The 18,156-nt window shown below is 39.3% G+C and overlaps 1 protein-coding gene and 1 pseudogene across 1 annotated transcript; one reads left to right on the top strand and one right to left on the bottom strand.

Moving 5' to 3' along the window:
• Nucleotides 1-1,175: 1,175 nt before the first annotated feature.
• Nucleotides 1,176-2,508, bottom strand: LOC149175494 (uncharacterized). Its single transcript, XM_089422854.1, has 3 exons — nucleotides 1,745-2,508; nucleotides 1,559-1,651; nucleotides 1,176-1,386 (listed from the first exon to the last, which is right to left on the bottom strand). The coding sequence occupies exons 1-3, from the start codon at nucleotides 1,871-1,873 to the stop codon at nucleotides 1,189-1,191; spliced, it is 420 nt and encodes a 139-aa protein (XP_089278980.1). The 5' UTR covers nucleotides 1,874-2,508; the 3' UTR covers nucleotides 1,176-1,188.
• An 8,427-nt stretch (nucleotides 2,509-10,935) lies between these two features.
• On the top strand, nucleotides 10,936-12,657 carry LOC149175495 (putative potassium transporter 12 pseudogene; annotated as a pseudogene).
• The last annotated feature ends 5,499 nt before the right edge of the window (nucleotides 12,658-18,156 follow it).

Genomic DNA, 18,156 nt, shown 5'->3' on the forward strand with positions numbered 1-18,156 from the left:
ATTTTTTACGTCTACTTTTGTATTTGTTTTTGCACCAAGTTTTGCATCCAATTTTAAGCTATTTTATGCCCCTTTTTGCACCATTTTTTTGTGTCTACTTGTGTCCAATTTTGCACCATTATTTACACCGACTTTTTCATCCAATTTTGCATTTTTTTGGTGTCTAGTTTTACATCGTTTTCACCATCCAAATTTGCATCTTTTTTTGCCTCATTTTGTGTCCACATTTGCATATAATTTTGTGTCTGAGTTTGAGCCTAAATTTGCATGTGATTAGGAATCATTTTTTACATCCAATATGGCATCCTTGGTTTCACCTTTTTTCAGCCCCATTTTGCATCTTGTTTTATGTCTTTTCTTACATCTTTTTTTTTTCCTTTTTTTCACCCAAGTTTGCATCCCAAATTTACACCATTATTTGCATCATCATTTGGCATATTAATTTGTAACGTTTTTTGCTTCTTTTTAACGCTCAACTTTGCATCTTATTTTACATCTAGTTGTTGTCTTTTTTTGCATCTAATTTGGTGCCCATTTATGTGTCCTTGTTTTTGCCCAATTTGATATCCTTTTGTATGCCATGTTTTGTTCCCTTCTTTGTGTCAACTATTGCACAATTTTTCACTTCTAATTTAAAACACTTTGTATGTCAATTGTTTGCATTTTGTATTAATTCCTAGTTTAACATCCAATTTTACTTTCAATTTTGCATCCATGGTTACATCCGCATTTGACTTCTTATATAGAGTATATTTTTCTTTACATATATGACCCCCTTTATAGATTCATAGTGAGATATATGATAGTTTCTAAATATCATTAAAGCAGATATCACAATTCAAAATCATTTGTAAAGAAATTTAAGAGAAATTGACAACATCCATCCAAAAAAATAACAATGTGTCATTAACAATTTTCAAAACATGTATAAAATAGCAACATAATACTAATAAAATCAGTATTATTTTTAATCAAAACAAGTAAAATTCAAATATGATTAACAAATCAAAATATTTCATGAATATCGTTATTCTACGATAAATTAACAACATACATAAATCAAACTCATCGTTTGATTACAAAATCAAAATGTCTCATTGATATAGGGTAAATTCACAACACCCATATAAACATAACAATGTCATTCTACACAATAATTTCTTCATAAAAAACAATGCATGTGCATGCCTAGCTACCACCACCAAGATCATCCTCATGATCATCTTGACCATCCTCATTACTCTGATCCACATCATCACCAACACCACAACTATCATCATCATCTCCTCCTTCACCACCATCATCCTCATCCTCATCCTCATCATCTCCTGATATATGTTGAACATAATTTGGATCATCGTCTTGGCAATCATTACCTATAGCATTCTGACAAAAAAAATCAAGATTACATGTTAGTATTAATTACATAACACAACGCATGTTTTTGTTATACAATGTTAACCATAAAATGAGGTAAGATATAATATCTAATAGTACTAAAAAATAAAATGAAAATATGGTTTAAAAGTATATTGGAAATCCAACTAAGATTACATACCATAGAGTCCATCCAAACAACAAATTCAACCCATCTCTTTTGCTGCAACACCTCCTTTTCCAAATGATTTGGAGGTCTTCCATATTTTAGTTCCTATCAATCAGTAAATAGGGAGAAATTAGATAACAATGACTTTCTTCTAGTACAAAATTTATTAAAAAAATATCACATGTTTAATATACTTACAAAGGTTGTTATCAGTGATTTTAAACCTTTCTGGCCACTACAATGAGTGACTTTTGTCTTGGTTAACCTCGCCTTGGATCCCTTGTCCTTAAACATAAACCAATTCAATTTATTTTCACACAAATACATGTCTAAGATACTTATAAGTATTAATACATTCTAAATAATGTTTAATGAAAAATTCAATACCTGAATGCTCTCATTGCCGGATTTTCTTTGTGCATCCAACTTCTCATATGATTTTACAAGTTCTTTCCATACTTTAAAAGGTATGTCAATAGGTCTTTGTTTCAGTCTTTGATCTTGAGGCATTTTTTAAATTTTTCTTGTTTGGTTAAAAAAAACCGAACAAGTAATTCACATCAATGGCATGGGGACTCTATGGATATGTGTAAAAAAATGGCTATAAAGAAAACATCCAAAAAACATATGAGCTCTCCCTTTGATGGTCACTTGGGGCATATGGCTGGAAAGGAACAACTCCATTTTCGAAAATCAAGGACAATCCTTTCTCAAAGTCCTTCCTAATATTTGCTCCAAATGTCTTAAAATGAAAAACAAAATTCAAACGTCATCCTTAAACATCTCCCTTAAATATAACGTTGGACCATAAATTCTTCACTTTTATTGTTATCGGCTCTGGAATGATTTTTCTATATGCAATTATATAATGAAATATGTGTGCACTAATGAAAAAACATTGAGTTTCATTTTTCATAATCACAAACAATGAAAAAAGAATCACACGTAACTAGCATCATTTTGGAAATTCTATATTTATTAAAAATCTTTAACATGTTTTCCTCCCATATCTCATAAAAAGGTGTGAAATTTTTTATATACTCTCCAATAAGCCTAAGGATCACATACCTTTTAAAACTTTGCATTACCATTATATGTTTCTCCTTGAAGATATATAATATGTTTCTTCTTTAACATATATATTATGTTTCGCATTTCTTAATATTTGACAAAATACGAGAACATAGAATGTTAGGGGAGGGATCGCGGGAAGGCGGAGGGAGAGGCTCTGCGGAAATGGAGCGCGGCGGTTTCGGTTAAACATAAGGGTTTTTGTTCACACTGCTGCGGTTCGCGAATGATCACCCTCCCGGTCACTCTCATCGTTCCCCGGTCGCCGTTCACTCACTAGGCCGCATTTGGGCTCGGGCTCCCCCCTGCACCCCTGCTCATCTACCGCCTCCTCCGCTATCACTACCGGATCGCCATAAACCGTTTACGGCAGATACTGCCCTAACCCTAACTTCTCTGCGGTTAACTGCAAACGAGGTGTCCGCCGTTCCGAGGTTTGTCGCTGTCAAGATGGAGGATCAGGATGCTGTCGACTACTCTGAGGACCTGCTGGAGGGCGTCTCCATCTGGCGTACACCCTACTCCACATCACAAGGTATGCTTCAAACTGATCTCCCGGAAAATTTGGGTTCATTTTCCGCTGGTTTATCGCCGCGTCACTATCCCGTGATTCTCCCGGATTCCCCCCCCCCTGGCCGGCTTTGTCTACACCTCCTCACTCTCCGGCCACCCTGGGTTTTGTGGCGGGCTGTATAAACCCTAACCCTAGTTCCGCCCCTTATCATACCTCGGTACCCTGGTCAACTAATGTCACTCCGCCTTCCGCTCCCCCCTTAACCGCCTCCTCATCTGCCGGTGCTCTATCTGGTAGCTTCACCGGGATCCTGCCACTCTCTGAACCTCTCTCCTCCACCGGTATCAATCCACTACCCCCAGCATCCAGCGTTCCTCCCCCCAGGGTTTCGGCCCTGACCCGGTATCAATCCCCCCGTCGAGATCTGGTCACAAATAGAAGTACCGATGTTTCAAATCCAGGGCAGAGGATACTTTTCTCAAGCTTGAAGAGGACATACAGTGGGGCGAGATCATGGATTTTGCAGACCGAGTCCTTGTGGGTCGCATCAGAGGCAGGAATTACTCGGTAGCTCGACTCAAGACCTGGGCTACTGAAGTCTGGGGCCATCATCTGGTTGACATCCCCTTCGTGCAAACCTTTGTGAGAGGATGGTTCGCATTTAGATTCGCGCGTGCCGACCACACAAATTGGGTCCTATCCTCGTTTTGGCACTTCGAACACGCCCCGGTCCTTCTCAAACGATGGACCCCGTTATTCGACCCGGCAACTGAGCAGATTGGGATAGGACCTGTTTGGATCAGGCTTCCCGGTCTCCCCCTGCAGTACTGGTCAGAAGACATATTCAGGAGAATTGGAAACGCCATAGGCGACTTCATGGACTATGACAAGTCGTATCTTCACACGGGCATGATGGCTTACGCGCGCCTTCTCATCAACCTGGACACTAGGGGCGGTCTACAGGAATACATCACGATTCAGTGGAGGGACTCATCCAGGAGGCAGATCATTGATTACGAAGGGATCCCATACAGATGCCGCAGATGCCACAAAGTTGGGCATCTTTATCGGGATTGCCCTCTTCTCCGTAAAGGAATGGTACAAGACCATGAAGATACACCGGCTAGACCCCCCCCATCACCTGCTCATCCACTATCAGGGGAGCCCGGGGACACTCAGGGGCAGGTTGATGGATCTCCTCCAGATCCTCCGAGCTCCTCGACTGGGGTCCGGACCCGCACATCGTCTGCCTCAGCTCCCGCAGACACTGCTCCGATGGGGGACGATATGCCGGGTATGTCTGGCCCATCTTTATCTTTCATTTTATCGCCTCTGATTGATCATCATGTTTCTGCATCTGCACATATGCATCACTTGCATCCTCCCCCTCATACTGCACTTACTACATCTTCTATATCATCCATCGCTCCTTTCCCTCCCTCACTTAACTGCCCTATCCCTCCCCCTCCTCTGGTCTCCTCCACATGCTCGCCGACTCTCCCCCCTACTTCTGATGTGCTCCCGGCCCCATCCTCCCCTGCTCCCCCCAGATACTCCCTCCGCCCCAGATCTAAAGACAGAGGTCCGGATGTTATTGGACTTGCCCTGGATTCTGCGCCTGCCTCCCTTAAGCACTCTCGGGGCAGGCCATCTCGCATATCGAAAGCTAGACATACTGCTGATGCTGAAGTCACCACTGGACGACAGCAGACCATCTTTAGGGCCCTTAGAGCACAGACAGGCCCTGCCTCCCATCCGTCATGAAGATTCTATCCTATAACTGCAGAGGGTTTGCTAGTAACCCCAAAAAACTAGCACTCAGGAGATTACTCTCCCTCGCACAATTGGATATTATTTTTCTGCAAGAGACTCTTTGCCCTGCTGATACTCTTACGCCTATATTCAAAACCTGGTTACCCAACTGGACCTTCTTCGCTTTAGATGCCTCCGGGAGATCTGGTGGATTGGCTATAGGTATCAATAATAAAGCACTGAGGCTTAAGAATACTTGGGGTGGACGAGGGTATATTGGTATAGATGCATATGTTCGCTCCATGGAATTAGACCTTCGCCTCATCAATGTATATGGCCCTTGCTCTGATAGGGCAACCTTCTGGAGCTCCCTTCTGGGATCAGCCCTATTACGCGAAGATAACATCATTATGGGAGGAGACCTTAATTTCACCATGGGTTTCTGTGAATCCTGGGGACATGCAGCCAGGGTGGACCCTTTTTCGGAAACAATATCTACTCTGCTGGAAGATCACCACTGGATAGAAACACCTATGGCAAAACTCCATCACACCTGATCAAACAATCGTTGCGGTGATTAGAGCTTAGCCAGGAGACTTGACAGATTCTTGATTAAAGAATCCCTACACAATAGAACTACTCACATCAGACAATGGATTGGATCAGGGGGCATCTCGGATCATCGTCCAATCTACCTGGAGATCTCTGACTCTCACAACAAAATTAAGAGCCCTTTCAAGTTTAACTCCTCCTGGCTACAGGACCCATCCTACGCATAGATGGTCACCGAGTATTGGCAGAATAACCCCATCAGAGATGGTGAAAACTATATTGAAGGCTTCACCAGGAAATTATTGAAGCTCAAAAGAATTTCTAAGCTCTGGGCCCATCAGAAGCGTCTCCGTGATGACCACACATTGAGCGAGGCTGAAAGGATCATCGCAACACATGAGGAAGATGAAGGAGGCATCTTCTCTACTCAGGAAAGCAAGGATCTATACACTTCTCTCATTACCAAACGGACACAGATCCTGAAAGAAAGAGAAGAAAGTTGGAGGCTGAGAAGCAGAGCCATATGGCTCACAGCAGGGGATGACAACACCAGATTCTTCCACAACTTTGCCAACGGCAGGAAGGCCATTAACACAATCTGGGAATTAAAGGATGATCAGGAACATATCGTCACATCTCAGAGGCACCTGGCAAAGCTAGCAACTGATCATTTCAAAAACATCTTCAAGGCACCCAGGGAGGCCAACCTACTCGAAATCATGAGGGTGGCCGAGAAATTCCCCAGATTCGTCTCTCAAGAGGATCATGACGACCTCACTCAGGAAGTGACCATGGAGGAACTAGAAGCGACCATTAAATGGTTTAAGAAAGATAAGAGCCCTGGCCCGGATGGCTGGTCCATTGAGTTCTATATCGCTTTCTTTGACATCCTGGCAAATGATCTCCTGAAAGTCATCGAGATATGCAGGCAGGACGGTAGAGTTTCCTCGGCCCTAAAATCTACCTTCATCGCCCTCATCCCTAAAGCCGACCACCCTGCATCATTCAATGACTTCAGACCCATATCTCTCTGCAATTGTCTATACAAAATTGTTGCTAAAATCATTGCCAACCGTCTGAAGCCTATATTATCCCACCACATTTCATCAGAACAATTTGCTTTCCTAAACCACCGTCAGATCCACGAAGCCATAGCTACTGCTCAGGAACTCCTTCATACCCTCCACACTAAAAAGCAAAAAGGAATGATTTTGAAGGTGGACCTATCCAAAGCTTTTGATAGAGTCAATTGGCTCTACATCAGATTGCTGCTGACACACCTCGGCTTTCCATACCACTTCACTAAATGGGTCATGAGCTGTATTACGGATGTGCCTTATAGTGTTCTTCTCAACGGGGAAGCCACTCCGTTCTTCACATCGGAAAGAGGGCTCAGGCAGGGCTGCCCTCTCTCCCCTCTCCTCTTCCTTCTAGTCATGGAAGGGCTAAGCAGGCTTATCATTGCCTCCAGGGATAGGAATCAGATTACTGGAATTAATATATCGGAAAATTTCTTCCTCTCGCACCTACTGTTTGTGGATGATATCCTCATATTCCTAAATGGAGGCATTGGAGACGCCACTGCCCTCCACAATAATTTTCTCCTATTCCAGCAAGCAACGGGGATGATGGTTAACGATAGTAAATCCACTATCACAACGGTTGGCTGCTCTAGACATGAAGTAGCATATGCCACACATCGCTTCCCCTTTACCTCATCTACCCTTGCAGACGGTATCAAATATTTGGGGTACAGACTAAAACCCCTTGGCTACAAAATTGCTGACTGGACTTGGCTGATAGCCAAGGTGGAAAAAAGACTTCAGATATGGTATCACAAATTCCTCTCACGAGCGGGTCGGCTGATTCTCATTAAAGCAGTCATTGAAGCTACGCCAGTCTACTGGATGACCCTTGCTTGGATACCACGTGGCGTACTCAACAGAATTCAGAGTATATGCTCCAGATTTCTATGGAAAGGACAACATTCTGGGAAGATCTTTGCATGGGTGAAATGGGACACTATTGCCAGGCCAAAACGTTGGGGAGGCTGGGGCATCAAAAGACTTGATCTCTTTGCAAATGCTCTTGCAGCAAAACTCGGATGGCAGCTACTGACCTCCGACAGCCTTTGGTCCCGTGTCGCCCAAGAAAAATACATCAGACCTGCTCATCTTATGGATTGGTTCCGACAGCATCAAGAGCCTGGGCATAACATATCCAACATTTGGAAGGCGGTGTTGCGCTCCCTTCCTCTTTTGAGGGAGGGTATTACCTGGCGCATCAAGAGTGGGCAAAGCGTTAGAATTGGGAAGGACCCATGGGTCGGGTGTGGTAATATACACAGACTTTCGGAAGGCCTCATCAGATATCTACATAGCAGAGGCATCACACACATCAATCAAATTGGAGACGGTGAAAACTCAAATTTCCTACAACAGGCTTGGCTTTCATCCGAGACACTGGGTATTCCTGAGCAATGGCAGGACGAATGGGGTAACTTCACCGACGCTCTCACCCAGGCTCACATCAGACTGACTGAGGGACCGGATGAGCTCATTTGGGCCATTGCAAAACATGGACTGTACTCTCCCAAAATGGGGTATCTGAAATTAATGGAGCCACATATGCCCCCGAATATCCTCCCTCTCTGGAAAAATTTATGGAAGCTTCAAGCTGCCCCCCGCTGCCGATTATTAATGTGGAACATCATATTTGATAAGGTTCCCACGGGAAAAAATCTCTTGAAAAGATCTTTCCACGGACCATACAGATGTCACCTCTGCTGTAACGACGAAGAGAGCACGGATCACCTCTTCTTACACTGTACAGTCACTAGAGAGTTCTGGCACAGAATTACATCATATTATACCTCCCTCACAGTGTGGCAGGGTGCGAACATTCAGGAGGCTTGGAGCTCTTGGATTCGAGAACACTCAGGGAAGACCATTAACATGCCGCTCTTAGTATGCAGAGCTATTTGGATAGCTCGTAATCACATCATCTTCAACAATAAAGCTCCCCACTGGCCTACAATTCTGAATCATACTATAGCAGACTACAACCTAATACCTGAAACTGCCTCCAACCCCCCACCCCGCACTATTAATCCCATTGCTATTGATAAGTCAAAGCCCTGGGCCTTCTTCGATGGATCCGCACAGGATGCGGGCTGTGGTGGTGGAGCAGTTTTATTCATCAATGAATCGCACTGCTACAAGATCCAGATCAAACTTGAAAATGGCACAAACAATTTCGCCGAATTAAGCACAGCAAAACACATCATACACTTTGCTCACCAAAAACATTGCAGACACCTGCAACTGTTTGGAGACTCACAGATTGTTTGCAATTGGCTAAACTCTGCATCTCATTGTCATGCATATTCTTTGAGACACATACTGGATGAAGCCAAAAGACTGACAACATCCTTTGAATCTTTTGTCTGTCGTCATATTTACAGGGAACAGAATACAGAAGCGGACCAACTTTCCAAAGAAGCGGCGCACAGCCATCTAGATCAATGGCTGATCCAGGAGAAGATTGATGGAACCTTCCATCAATACTATCACAGGCCTTTTGTGGACCTCAATAGAACGGGTCATTGACCCGCCTAAAAACAGTCACAGCTATTTTTGGCAAATTTTGATACATGGACTTATATTGTATATTTCTAGTTTCTATAACGGCTTATATCAGTGCTCTTAGAGCAGAGCAATATTTTTGTAAAAAACTGTGGGTGTAATAGACAGCCAACTATATGACTCCCTGCGTGGAGATCCAGCTCTTTCAGGTTATTTTTGTATATACAGACAGGCCATTGGCCTCATATGAATATGCGACCAGCATCTACAAAATGTAATTTCCTATTATTAATAGAAATTACGACTTTTTCCTTAAGGGAAAAAAAAAATTTGACAAAATACTAAAGTTGAAAAGAATATAAAATCTCACTTTTTAGAATATTTTATGATATAAGAGATTGATTTAAGTGATGTTTTGGGTTAGGAGAGGTTAGCTTTATATAATAAAATAATATTAACAATTTTAAAGTCTAAATTTTGACAATTCAACATAATTTGGCTTTACATAATAATAAAAAAGAAATTAAGAATTTTTATTTCATATATCTTATTTATAACATTTTAATGGTTTATTCATATAGTAATAAAAAGTTCATATTTACAGGCAATTTAAAAATGATAATTTTAAGAGTGTTTACATCTAAAAAGTGTGGGAATAGTTTGAGATATGGTAGCACACAGTGTCCCATCATTGTGAGTTTTTAATACCATGAAAATGATCATTTAAGAGTGTTTACGGCGAGGGAATAGCTTGAGATATGATAGAACACATTATCCCATCATCAAGTTTTTAATACCATGATTGTTCACTAGTGAGAAAAAATCACATGGAGAGAACACAGAAAAATAACCGAATGTAGAGAAAAAAAAAACAAAAAACAAAAACAAAAACAAAATTTGTAAAAAAAATCATAAAACAAATATTATATACTTTTAAATTTTGTATTTGTAATTTAACTTAAAAAAAAAAAAAAAAAAAAAAAAAAACAAAAAAAAAAACAAAAAAAATTAGTAAGAAAAATTCATAAAACAAATATTATATACTTTTAAATTTTATATTTGTAATCTAACTGAAAAAATTAACATACTCGTAGAGGAGCTAATTTATTTGCAGATATTTCTTGGTACCTAAAGCCATCACTTATATTTTATTAATTTATAAATAATTTATATTTTATTAATTTATAAGTAAATAAACAATTAACACTGTAAATTGTTACACAATTAATGCTATATAAAAAAGGTTAAAATTTTATCTATGATTTAGAATTAATGTTTTAACACGGTCTACAATGAAGCCATTATCACCTAAATCAATTTAAACTATCTATGATTTAATATTCAATAATCCAACAAAACTACAATGAACATCTTCCACGAGCTTATCATCTTTATAACATATATTGCTTCAGCTGAGATTCTAGTGTGTCAATTTTGTTTCATAACTATGGGTTATCGCTCTGTATAATTTTATTGGAATTAACGTGACCTCGGAGAATTTCTCTTATGAGATAAGAAAAACGCTCTGATCGAAGGATGGTAATGTATTCATAGAAGTCACTGCAAAAAATCATTTGGGTATGAGGATTTTCAAGATTTCAATGGAAATCTGGATGTGGGATGCGATGTTACGATGTGGGTCGAAGAGATTGAGCTCTTTCTTTTTCTGGATTATGGGATTTGGATGTAGGAGTTGTTTCTATGGATGATAAAATTATGAGATTGAGGATTGTGGTCTTTGAATGCAGAAATTGCTTCTTTGGATGATAAACTTGTGCTTTTTTTATAAACAGTTGTGGGGATTCTCCTAAGTTTTTATTGATTTCTCTTTTGTGTATCATTCTTGTCATTGTCAACCCCATTATCATATCAATGTCTAGGATGAGAAAGACAGGGATGGGATCAGTGAGGGCTCAATGTCTTTGTTGTCATCAGAGTCCAAGTTGGTTGATGGCAGTGAAATGGAAGGGTAATCCCCAAGGTGGTTTGTTGACGATGATCAGACATGACACAAAATGAGGTGTGGGCTCGTTCTGAAGACCAAGTGAGTGGATTCCTTTGATGTGGAGGCCATGGACGTGCCCGGTGTTCATAAGGGCCATGATAAGGACCTTTCATTAGGACGGACGCTCGACTTGGCATTCCAAACACTTGGAGTGGTCTATGGAGATATGGGTACCAACTCCTTGTATGTTTTCACTAGTGTATTCATCCAAGCTCGTACCAAAGGAGAGGAAGATGTTTTGGGTGCATTAGCTTTAGTGATGTACACAATAGCCCTCATCCCTTTGGCTAAATAGGTGTTCATTATGCTCAAAGCCAATGACAATGGTGAAGGGGGACATTTTCCTTGTACTCTTTGATTTGTACATATGCGAAGGTCAATCTGCTCCCCAACCAGCAACCATCAGATGAAAAAAATTCCAGTTTCAAGCTCAAGTTGCCCACCCCGAAACTGGAAAGATGATTAAGAATCAAAGAAAGCCTTTAGAGAAGTACAAAATTGAAGACCCTACTGATACTCTTGTTTCTCATGGGTACTTCCATGGTAATTGGGGATGGCATACTTACACCTGCAATATCAGTCATGTCTGTTGTTAGTGGCATGCAAGATGAAATATCTAGCTTTACGGAAGACACAGTGGTCATTGTCTCAATCATATTCCTGGTGATCTTGTTCAGCATAAAACAGTTTGGTACAAGCAAAGTAGGCATGACATTTTCTCTGGCACTCATGATATGGTTTTTCTCTATTGGTTCTATTTTACTTTACAATATTATTTAACATGACATGACAATTTTAAGGGCATTCAATCCTGTTTATATCTATTACTTGTTCAAGAGGAACACTATCAAAGCATGGATGTCCCTAGGAGGTTGCGTGTTATGCATAATAGGAGCTGAAGCTATGTTTGCTGATTTGGGTCACTTCTCAGTAAGATCCATCCAGATAGCCTTCACATGTGTAGTATTCCCATGCCTACTATTGGCTTACATGGATCAAGTTGCATATCTTATGAAGCATCCCTCTGTGGTGGAGAACGTATTCTCTGCTTCAATTCCAGATGGTTTTATCTGGCCAGTCTTCGTGATAGCTAGTGTTGTTGCCATGATTGCAAGCCAGGCAATGATCTCAGCAACAATTTCATCTATTAAAATGTCCATGGCCCTAGGATGCTTTCCCAGATTGAAAATAATTCACACATCCCGACGGTTCATGGGTCAGATCTACATTCTTGTCATCAACTAGGTTCTAATGATAATGTGTGTCTTGGTATGTGATTGTTTTAAGAGCACGGTCGAGATATCAAATGCATATGGAATTGCAAAGGTAGAGATGATTATGGTGACTACAAGCCTAGTGACTCTTGTCATGGTTCTTATATGGGCGAAAAATATATTCCTTGCGATTGGATTTCCTGTTCTATTTGGATCAACTGAGCTAATTTATTTTTCTGCAGTTTTGATGAAAGTGGGGGAAAATGGTTGGATAAATGGTTTTTGCCACCTGCTTCCTTCTTGTGATGTACATTTGGAACTATGGAAGTGTTCTGAATTATCAGGAGTTGTATATCTTGTTTGTCACGGAGATGTCAAGGCTAGAAAGGATTCATGGTTTCCTAAGAAACTGGTTATAATCTACTTCTATGCTTTCATGAGGGCAAACTGCAAGCCTCAATGTACCTCACACCAATCTATTGCAAGTTAGCATGACATATACTATCTAACTTGAAGGTTTCCATGAATCAAACATGCTGAATGTTTTTCAAGGACCAAGTCACAACATCAATATGGTGATGGATAACAAAGATTTACTTGAAGGTGGCAGAGATGAAGTGAATTTTAATGTGAAGTTAATAATCATAAGTTTTGTTGTCGACCAAGATCTTCATTACTTAGTCCTTGATTTTGTTTGATAGAGAATAATAGCCATTCCTACGATTAATCACTGATATTTATGAACAAAGACACCATTCTTTTTTCAATGAAGATGATAGGTGGTATTTTATATGCATGGTTAAGCCTAAGATAAGCCATGTTTTCTACATAAGAAAGTTATATTAAGTTATATCCATGAAAATGAAAGGAAGATGACATTGCATGTTTCCTCGTATAGCTAACCATCGCTCAATAACATTGGATGCTTCTCCACCTCATTCATTACATCATTGCTTAAGAACCTTGGATGCTTCTCCATTTTTTTTGACATCATGTATTGATTATGTTGTTGTTGGAGGTTTACACTAAGTTTTTCAACATCGAGCTTACTAGGGCTTGCACCACCGGGGTTATTAGTAAGAATCTCATGAGGTTTGAATAGCCATGATTATTAGAATCAAAATAGTAGGATTTGCACTAAAAAATAGTTCATAGAGCTTTCCTGCTGGGGAGAAAATCACAAGTTCAACTTCTGCAGTGCAGAGCACCGAGAGCTCGTAAGCTTTCTTCAACAATCCACCTACGTTTGGAAAATGTAGCCTGCCTGCTGGCGATGTTCTCAATCCTCTTCCTCTGCATCTTTCCCCTCACTATTCTTGTATGTCCTCTTTCGTTTTTCCCTCCAAACAAACCCTCTCAAATTGAGAAAGCAGAACAACTCACTCGATGAGAATCCAAATCCAATTATCGCTTCTAACAATAACCCAATACGATACCAGAAGTGATTACACAAAACCTCATTGACTCTTCATTTGTTTGGAAAAGAGCCAAGCATATACTTCTGACGAGGGTTTCCGTCTCAAGTCTGGCTCGCAGGACGTCGCTTAGTCAATTGCGAGAAAATTTTTCCACCTGCCTGTCACATACAGTTTGTCACACTATATATTAAAATCAGGGACAATCCTTTCTCGGAGTGGACAATCCATTTGAATGCATTGATCAATGCTTTGTGCAATGCTGGTAGAGTGGACCATGCAAGGAACTATCTAATGGAGATGAAAAAATTTAAATCCTGATATAGTTTGCTATAGGACATTCATTGGAGGCCTATGCAAGTTGGGTATGGTGGATGAGGCAGTGAATCAACTGGCGATAATGATTAGAAAGGGTCTCTCACCCACATATGCTCTGTACTATTCACTCATCAAAGCTTGCTGCAAATCAAAGAAAGTTCAAGCCGCTGCCCAGATACTGAACAAAATGCTTAGGGAACGTGTTGTTCCAAGTCATGCAAGTTTTATCTATGGCATGCATCATCTTGGGAAGGTAGGAAAAAAAATTGAGGCATAAAAAGTTCTTGAAGAAGTGATAGATTGTAAATCCTCTGTACATGTTAAAGTATACACAGAAGTAATGTCTGCTCTATTTCAGACCAGTGAAGTGGAAAAATCATTACAATTAGAAGGCAAAATAATTAGAAGAGGTTGTGAAACTAACTTTTTGACTCTGTAAAACAATGTTTCTCTAAGGGAAAAATTGATGAGGTATCCAAGATTTTAGAAGGCATAAACCAAAGATATCCGGTACAAGGTATTACATTATGAAAAAATTGAAATGGTCAGATTTATTGTTTTTCCAAGGAGACCACTCTTGCTTGAAGGAATGGAGAGGGCTCTGCTCGTAAGAAAGTACTGAACCAAGACCATTGTCAAAAAATGTTGAACCAAGAGTATTGTTAAAAAGCAATGTTGCTTAGTTGCATGAAAATTTAATTTTCCAAAATTTATTTTTGGACTCTTTGCTGGAAAATTTTCATATAAAGGTATGCCCTTTTGCCTTATAACATGATGATTTTAATGAAAATGGAGGAAGGGAATCAACTTCAGAGAATCAAATGAAGTTAAAAAATATTAGATTATCAATTATAATCCATAGGAAGGGAGGAAAATAAAGGCTATGGTTGTGCTTAGCCTAAAACGTTTGCCTCTCATTTGAGAACTTTTCAAAAACTCAACTTTATTTCTGAATCTATAAACACAACTCTAAGTTTACATCTCAATTTACAGGTAAAGATTCGGTTTAAAGCAAATCTAAAAATACGAATAAGCAAATCCAGAACTAAGAATTTGAAGCATTATTATTGTGGCAGAGCAAGGCAACTAAAATTTGAGTGTGTGGGAACAAAGTGGGATCTAGAACATGGAAAACTCACCAAAAAAAACAGCAAATATTGTGGAAAGCGGAAAAGAGGAAAAAGAGCATCATTCCTTTGTTAATTCTCATACAGAATACAAATTAGAGGCATGGTGTGAAGGAAAATGAAATTTACAGGTTTGTGGTTGAAATTTATTGGTGTATCTATATGTGTGGCCCCAAATCATTTGTAGGTATCATACCTGTAATTATGGGTAAGGCCATATTTAATTTGATTTATTTGAAACTAGGTTTGTGGTTAATTCCAACCTAGGAAAACTTGATATATAGGTTCAATAACCTTCTTGTGTTGTATGCCCTCATTGTGTAGGCTCAATAACCCTCTTGCTGTGTGTGCCTTTGTTATGTGGGCCAATAACCCCTCTTGAGAGGATGCCTCATTCGAGTTCAACACAGTGAACATAATTGCTTGTGAGGGAGAAGAAAGGATTGAGAGGTATGAAGTTACAGGAAAATGGAGAGCTAGAGTGACTATGGCAGGATTTAGTGTATATCATCTCAGTGCTAATGTTAAGGACACGGTTAAATCTTTGCTCTGTTAATCATATTGCAATAGCTATAAGACTAAGGAAGAAGGAGGAGCTATGTATTTACTATTTTGGATGGTTGGACAAAATTCTCATTGCAACATCTGCTTGGCATTGAGAGGCAACGACTATAAGAATGTTCTTGTACAAGAATTTGTTATAATTTATCAATACCATTGTTGAAACTGCATGTGACTTTCATGTGTGTCAGGGAAGAGTTCAGAAACCTGACACAATAACTTATTATAGGGGTAAAAGATGAAACTAATTTAAGGAAACAATGGTTTTTACCTGTCCTGTTCAACCAGGGATAAGATAGTTATTCATTTGTATTTTGCTTCCTTATCTAGGTAGACAAGAAAATGCTAAGGCTTGCTAAAATTAATGATATGCCTACCTACACAATTGGTAATTGGATAGCGATAGTTACTATTTAACTTTCAGGAACTTATACTTCACTAGCTAAAAAGTTTTGGATTTTTTTTTCTTATGACCTTGAGTACAGAGTCTCATAATCAACTAGAAGAAAAATCAAGTCTCTCTTTCAATTGCTTGAACCAGGACTATATCACGGATATTGCAACAATAAAATAAATAATTCCAGTCTATAGAAAGGTAGCATAGTAATAACATACTTGAGTTTTTGGGGTGCTTCAAACAATCTCGTCCTAAAGATAGGATTCCAGGTTGTTTGCAGATTTTAATTGGTGAGGTTGGCTCTAATTTTGGAACTTTGTTGGCTCTGCTGCAGGTATCATTTTGCCCCAAATCTTCACCAAGCCTTTTTCATGGACTCACTAAAGGACTCTCATTTTCTGCATCCTTCATATGAGTAAACCTTCGACCCAGCACTGGTTTTCAATACAAAATTTCAAAGAGAGAAACTGGCAGTTTGGAGCAGGTTACAAGACCTCCTTCTATAATGAACAGAGATGACCCCGGAATGTGGCAAAAGTTCTCCCCTTCAGCCGGTGCTAAAGAAAACAAAGAGCTTCTCTCTGAAATCTCTAACGGCGTGCTTGGATGGCCTAATCTAACCAAAACTACAAAAATGTACCATGAGTTTTCCTCTACGTTGTTATATTGTGAAGGATAGTGTTTCCCTCAATTACTAACCGTTCCAATAGGCCCTGCTTCCTGATCCATTAGTTTTGACTTCTTCAGACACTAAAGAGCATTAACGATTCTATTCCATTACACAAAGATGAGCTGGAAGGGAAAACCCTTCGGAGCACAGTATTTCATGTTGAGGTATCAAATTCTTGGTTCCATGGAAATAGAAACCGCATGAAGATATCTACGAACCACTTGAACATCAAAAATGTTCAGTCTCAAAACTCTGAAGTAAATTTGTAAAGAATGTAGCATTAGCTTTCTTGGCTTAGTGAAATCCCTAATTTTCTATCCTATTTTCCTGTCTTAAAAATCTCACGAAAACCTGTAAAGATTGTGCCATTGTGTACGCTTAGCCTCTAAAAGCCCTAGCTTTCTATCTTCTTCTGTGTAATTTGAACAGAACACCATCAAATACCAGAATTATCAATTCCCATTCTCCAAAACTTTTAAATGTGCGGAATTGAGACAGAAATCATTCAATCAAACCACTCGAAATGCATCTGAATGCTGATCCATTAACTTAAAGAACTTCTTCCCAAACTCTGCCATTTTTTAAACAAAATTTTGAGCACAACCTTGTCTAGTCCATTTATAGAGAGCGTTAGTTTATGAAATCTTGCCTGTAAGCCAAAATAGAGTCAAAATTTTCCATTGAAAGCTCAGAATAACTGAACCAGAAATAACCCTTGTGAAATTTGCTGCTTAAAACATTGTTTTGAGCACGACCTCTTTCTTCAGATTTATTTTAAATAATACGGTAGCTTATTTAATGAAATATTTCAAGAAAGTTGAAATATGGCAAATTTTTCCAATCAAGAACTCTAAATAATTTCATTAGGACAACACGTAGAGGATTCATGACGGCGACAAGAAAATAATGGCGCTTTGCAATTTTAACACTCTCTTGCAGAAAAATACCTTTTCTGAAATCGTTTTGACCATGAAGAAACGCAGATGAACTATTGGAAGTCGTGCAGAGAGAGATCTGGTGGCTCGTGGATCGATTCTGGGGCAATGTTTATGTGATTGCAAACCATGATTGTTCATATGCGAGCTACTGAGCTCGTTGAGAGGGATACGCGCAATGGCGTCAAACTACCAAGAGTATTTGAATTTAAAGGTGGGATAGAATATCTATCGTCCGATCATGTCATCGACGGCCATATATTTGTGTTTCAGTAAAACGGATTTTCAAAGAATTTGAAATATTATACATTTTATAGAATTTGAAATATTATACATTCTATTATTTAAGCTGAATAATAGTTTTACTTTGGAAAAATAATTGGGCACATCAAATAAAATATTGATGCGACGGACATAGAACTCCGAAACAATAATGCACCCTTCTTTTACTCCAAAACAATAATGCACCCTTCTCTAGCTGATGTGTCAATGCTT

The sequence above is a fragment of the Pinus tabuliformis genome, chromosome 4_1 (genome assembly GCF_031772625.1).
Source record: "Pinus tabuliformis cultivar Carrire ecotype Pingquan chromosome 4_1, CPIR1, whole genome shotgun sequence".
Lineage (NCBI taxonomy): Eukaryota > Viridiplantae > Streptophyta > Pinopsida > Pinales > Pinaceae > Pinus > Pinus tabuliformis.

What these genes read in the sequence shown, in the direction of transcription:
- LOC149175494 (XM_089422854.1), bottom strand. Translation starts at nt 1,873, where the DNA reads ATGTATTTGTGTGAAAATAAATTGAATTGGTTTATGTTTAAGGACAAG. An exon ending in AATCACTGATAACAACCTTT is followed by an intron (nt 1,652 to 1,744) that starts GTAAGTATATTA and finishes ACTGATTGATAG; the next exon opens with GAACTAAAATATGGAAGACC. An exon ending in TTGTTTGGATGGACTCTATG is followed by an intron (nt 1,387 to 1,558) that starts GTATGTAATCTT and finishes TTTTTTTGTCAG; the next exon opens with AATGCTATAGGTAATGATTG.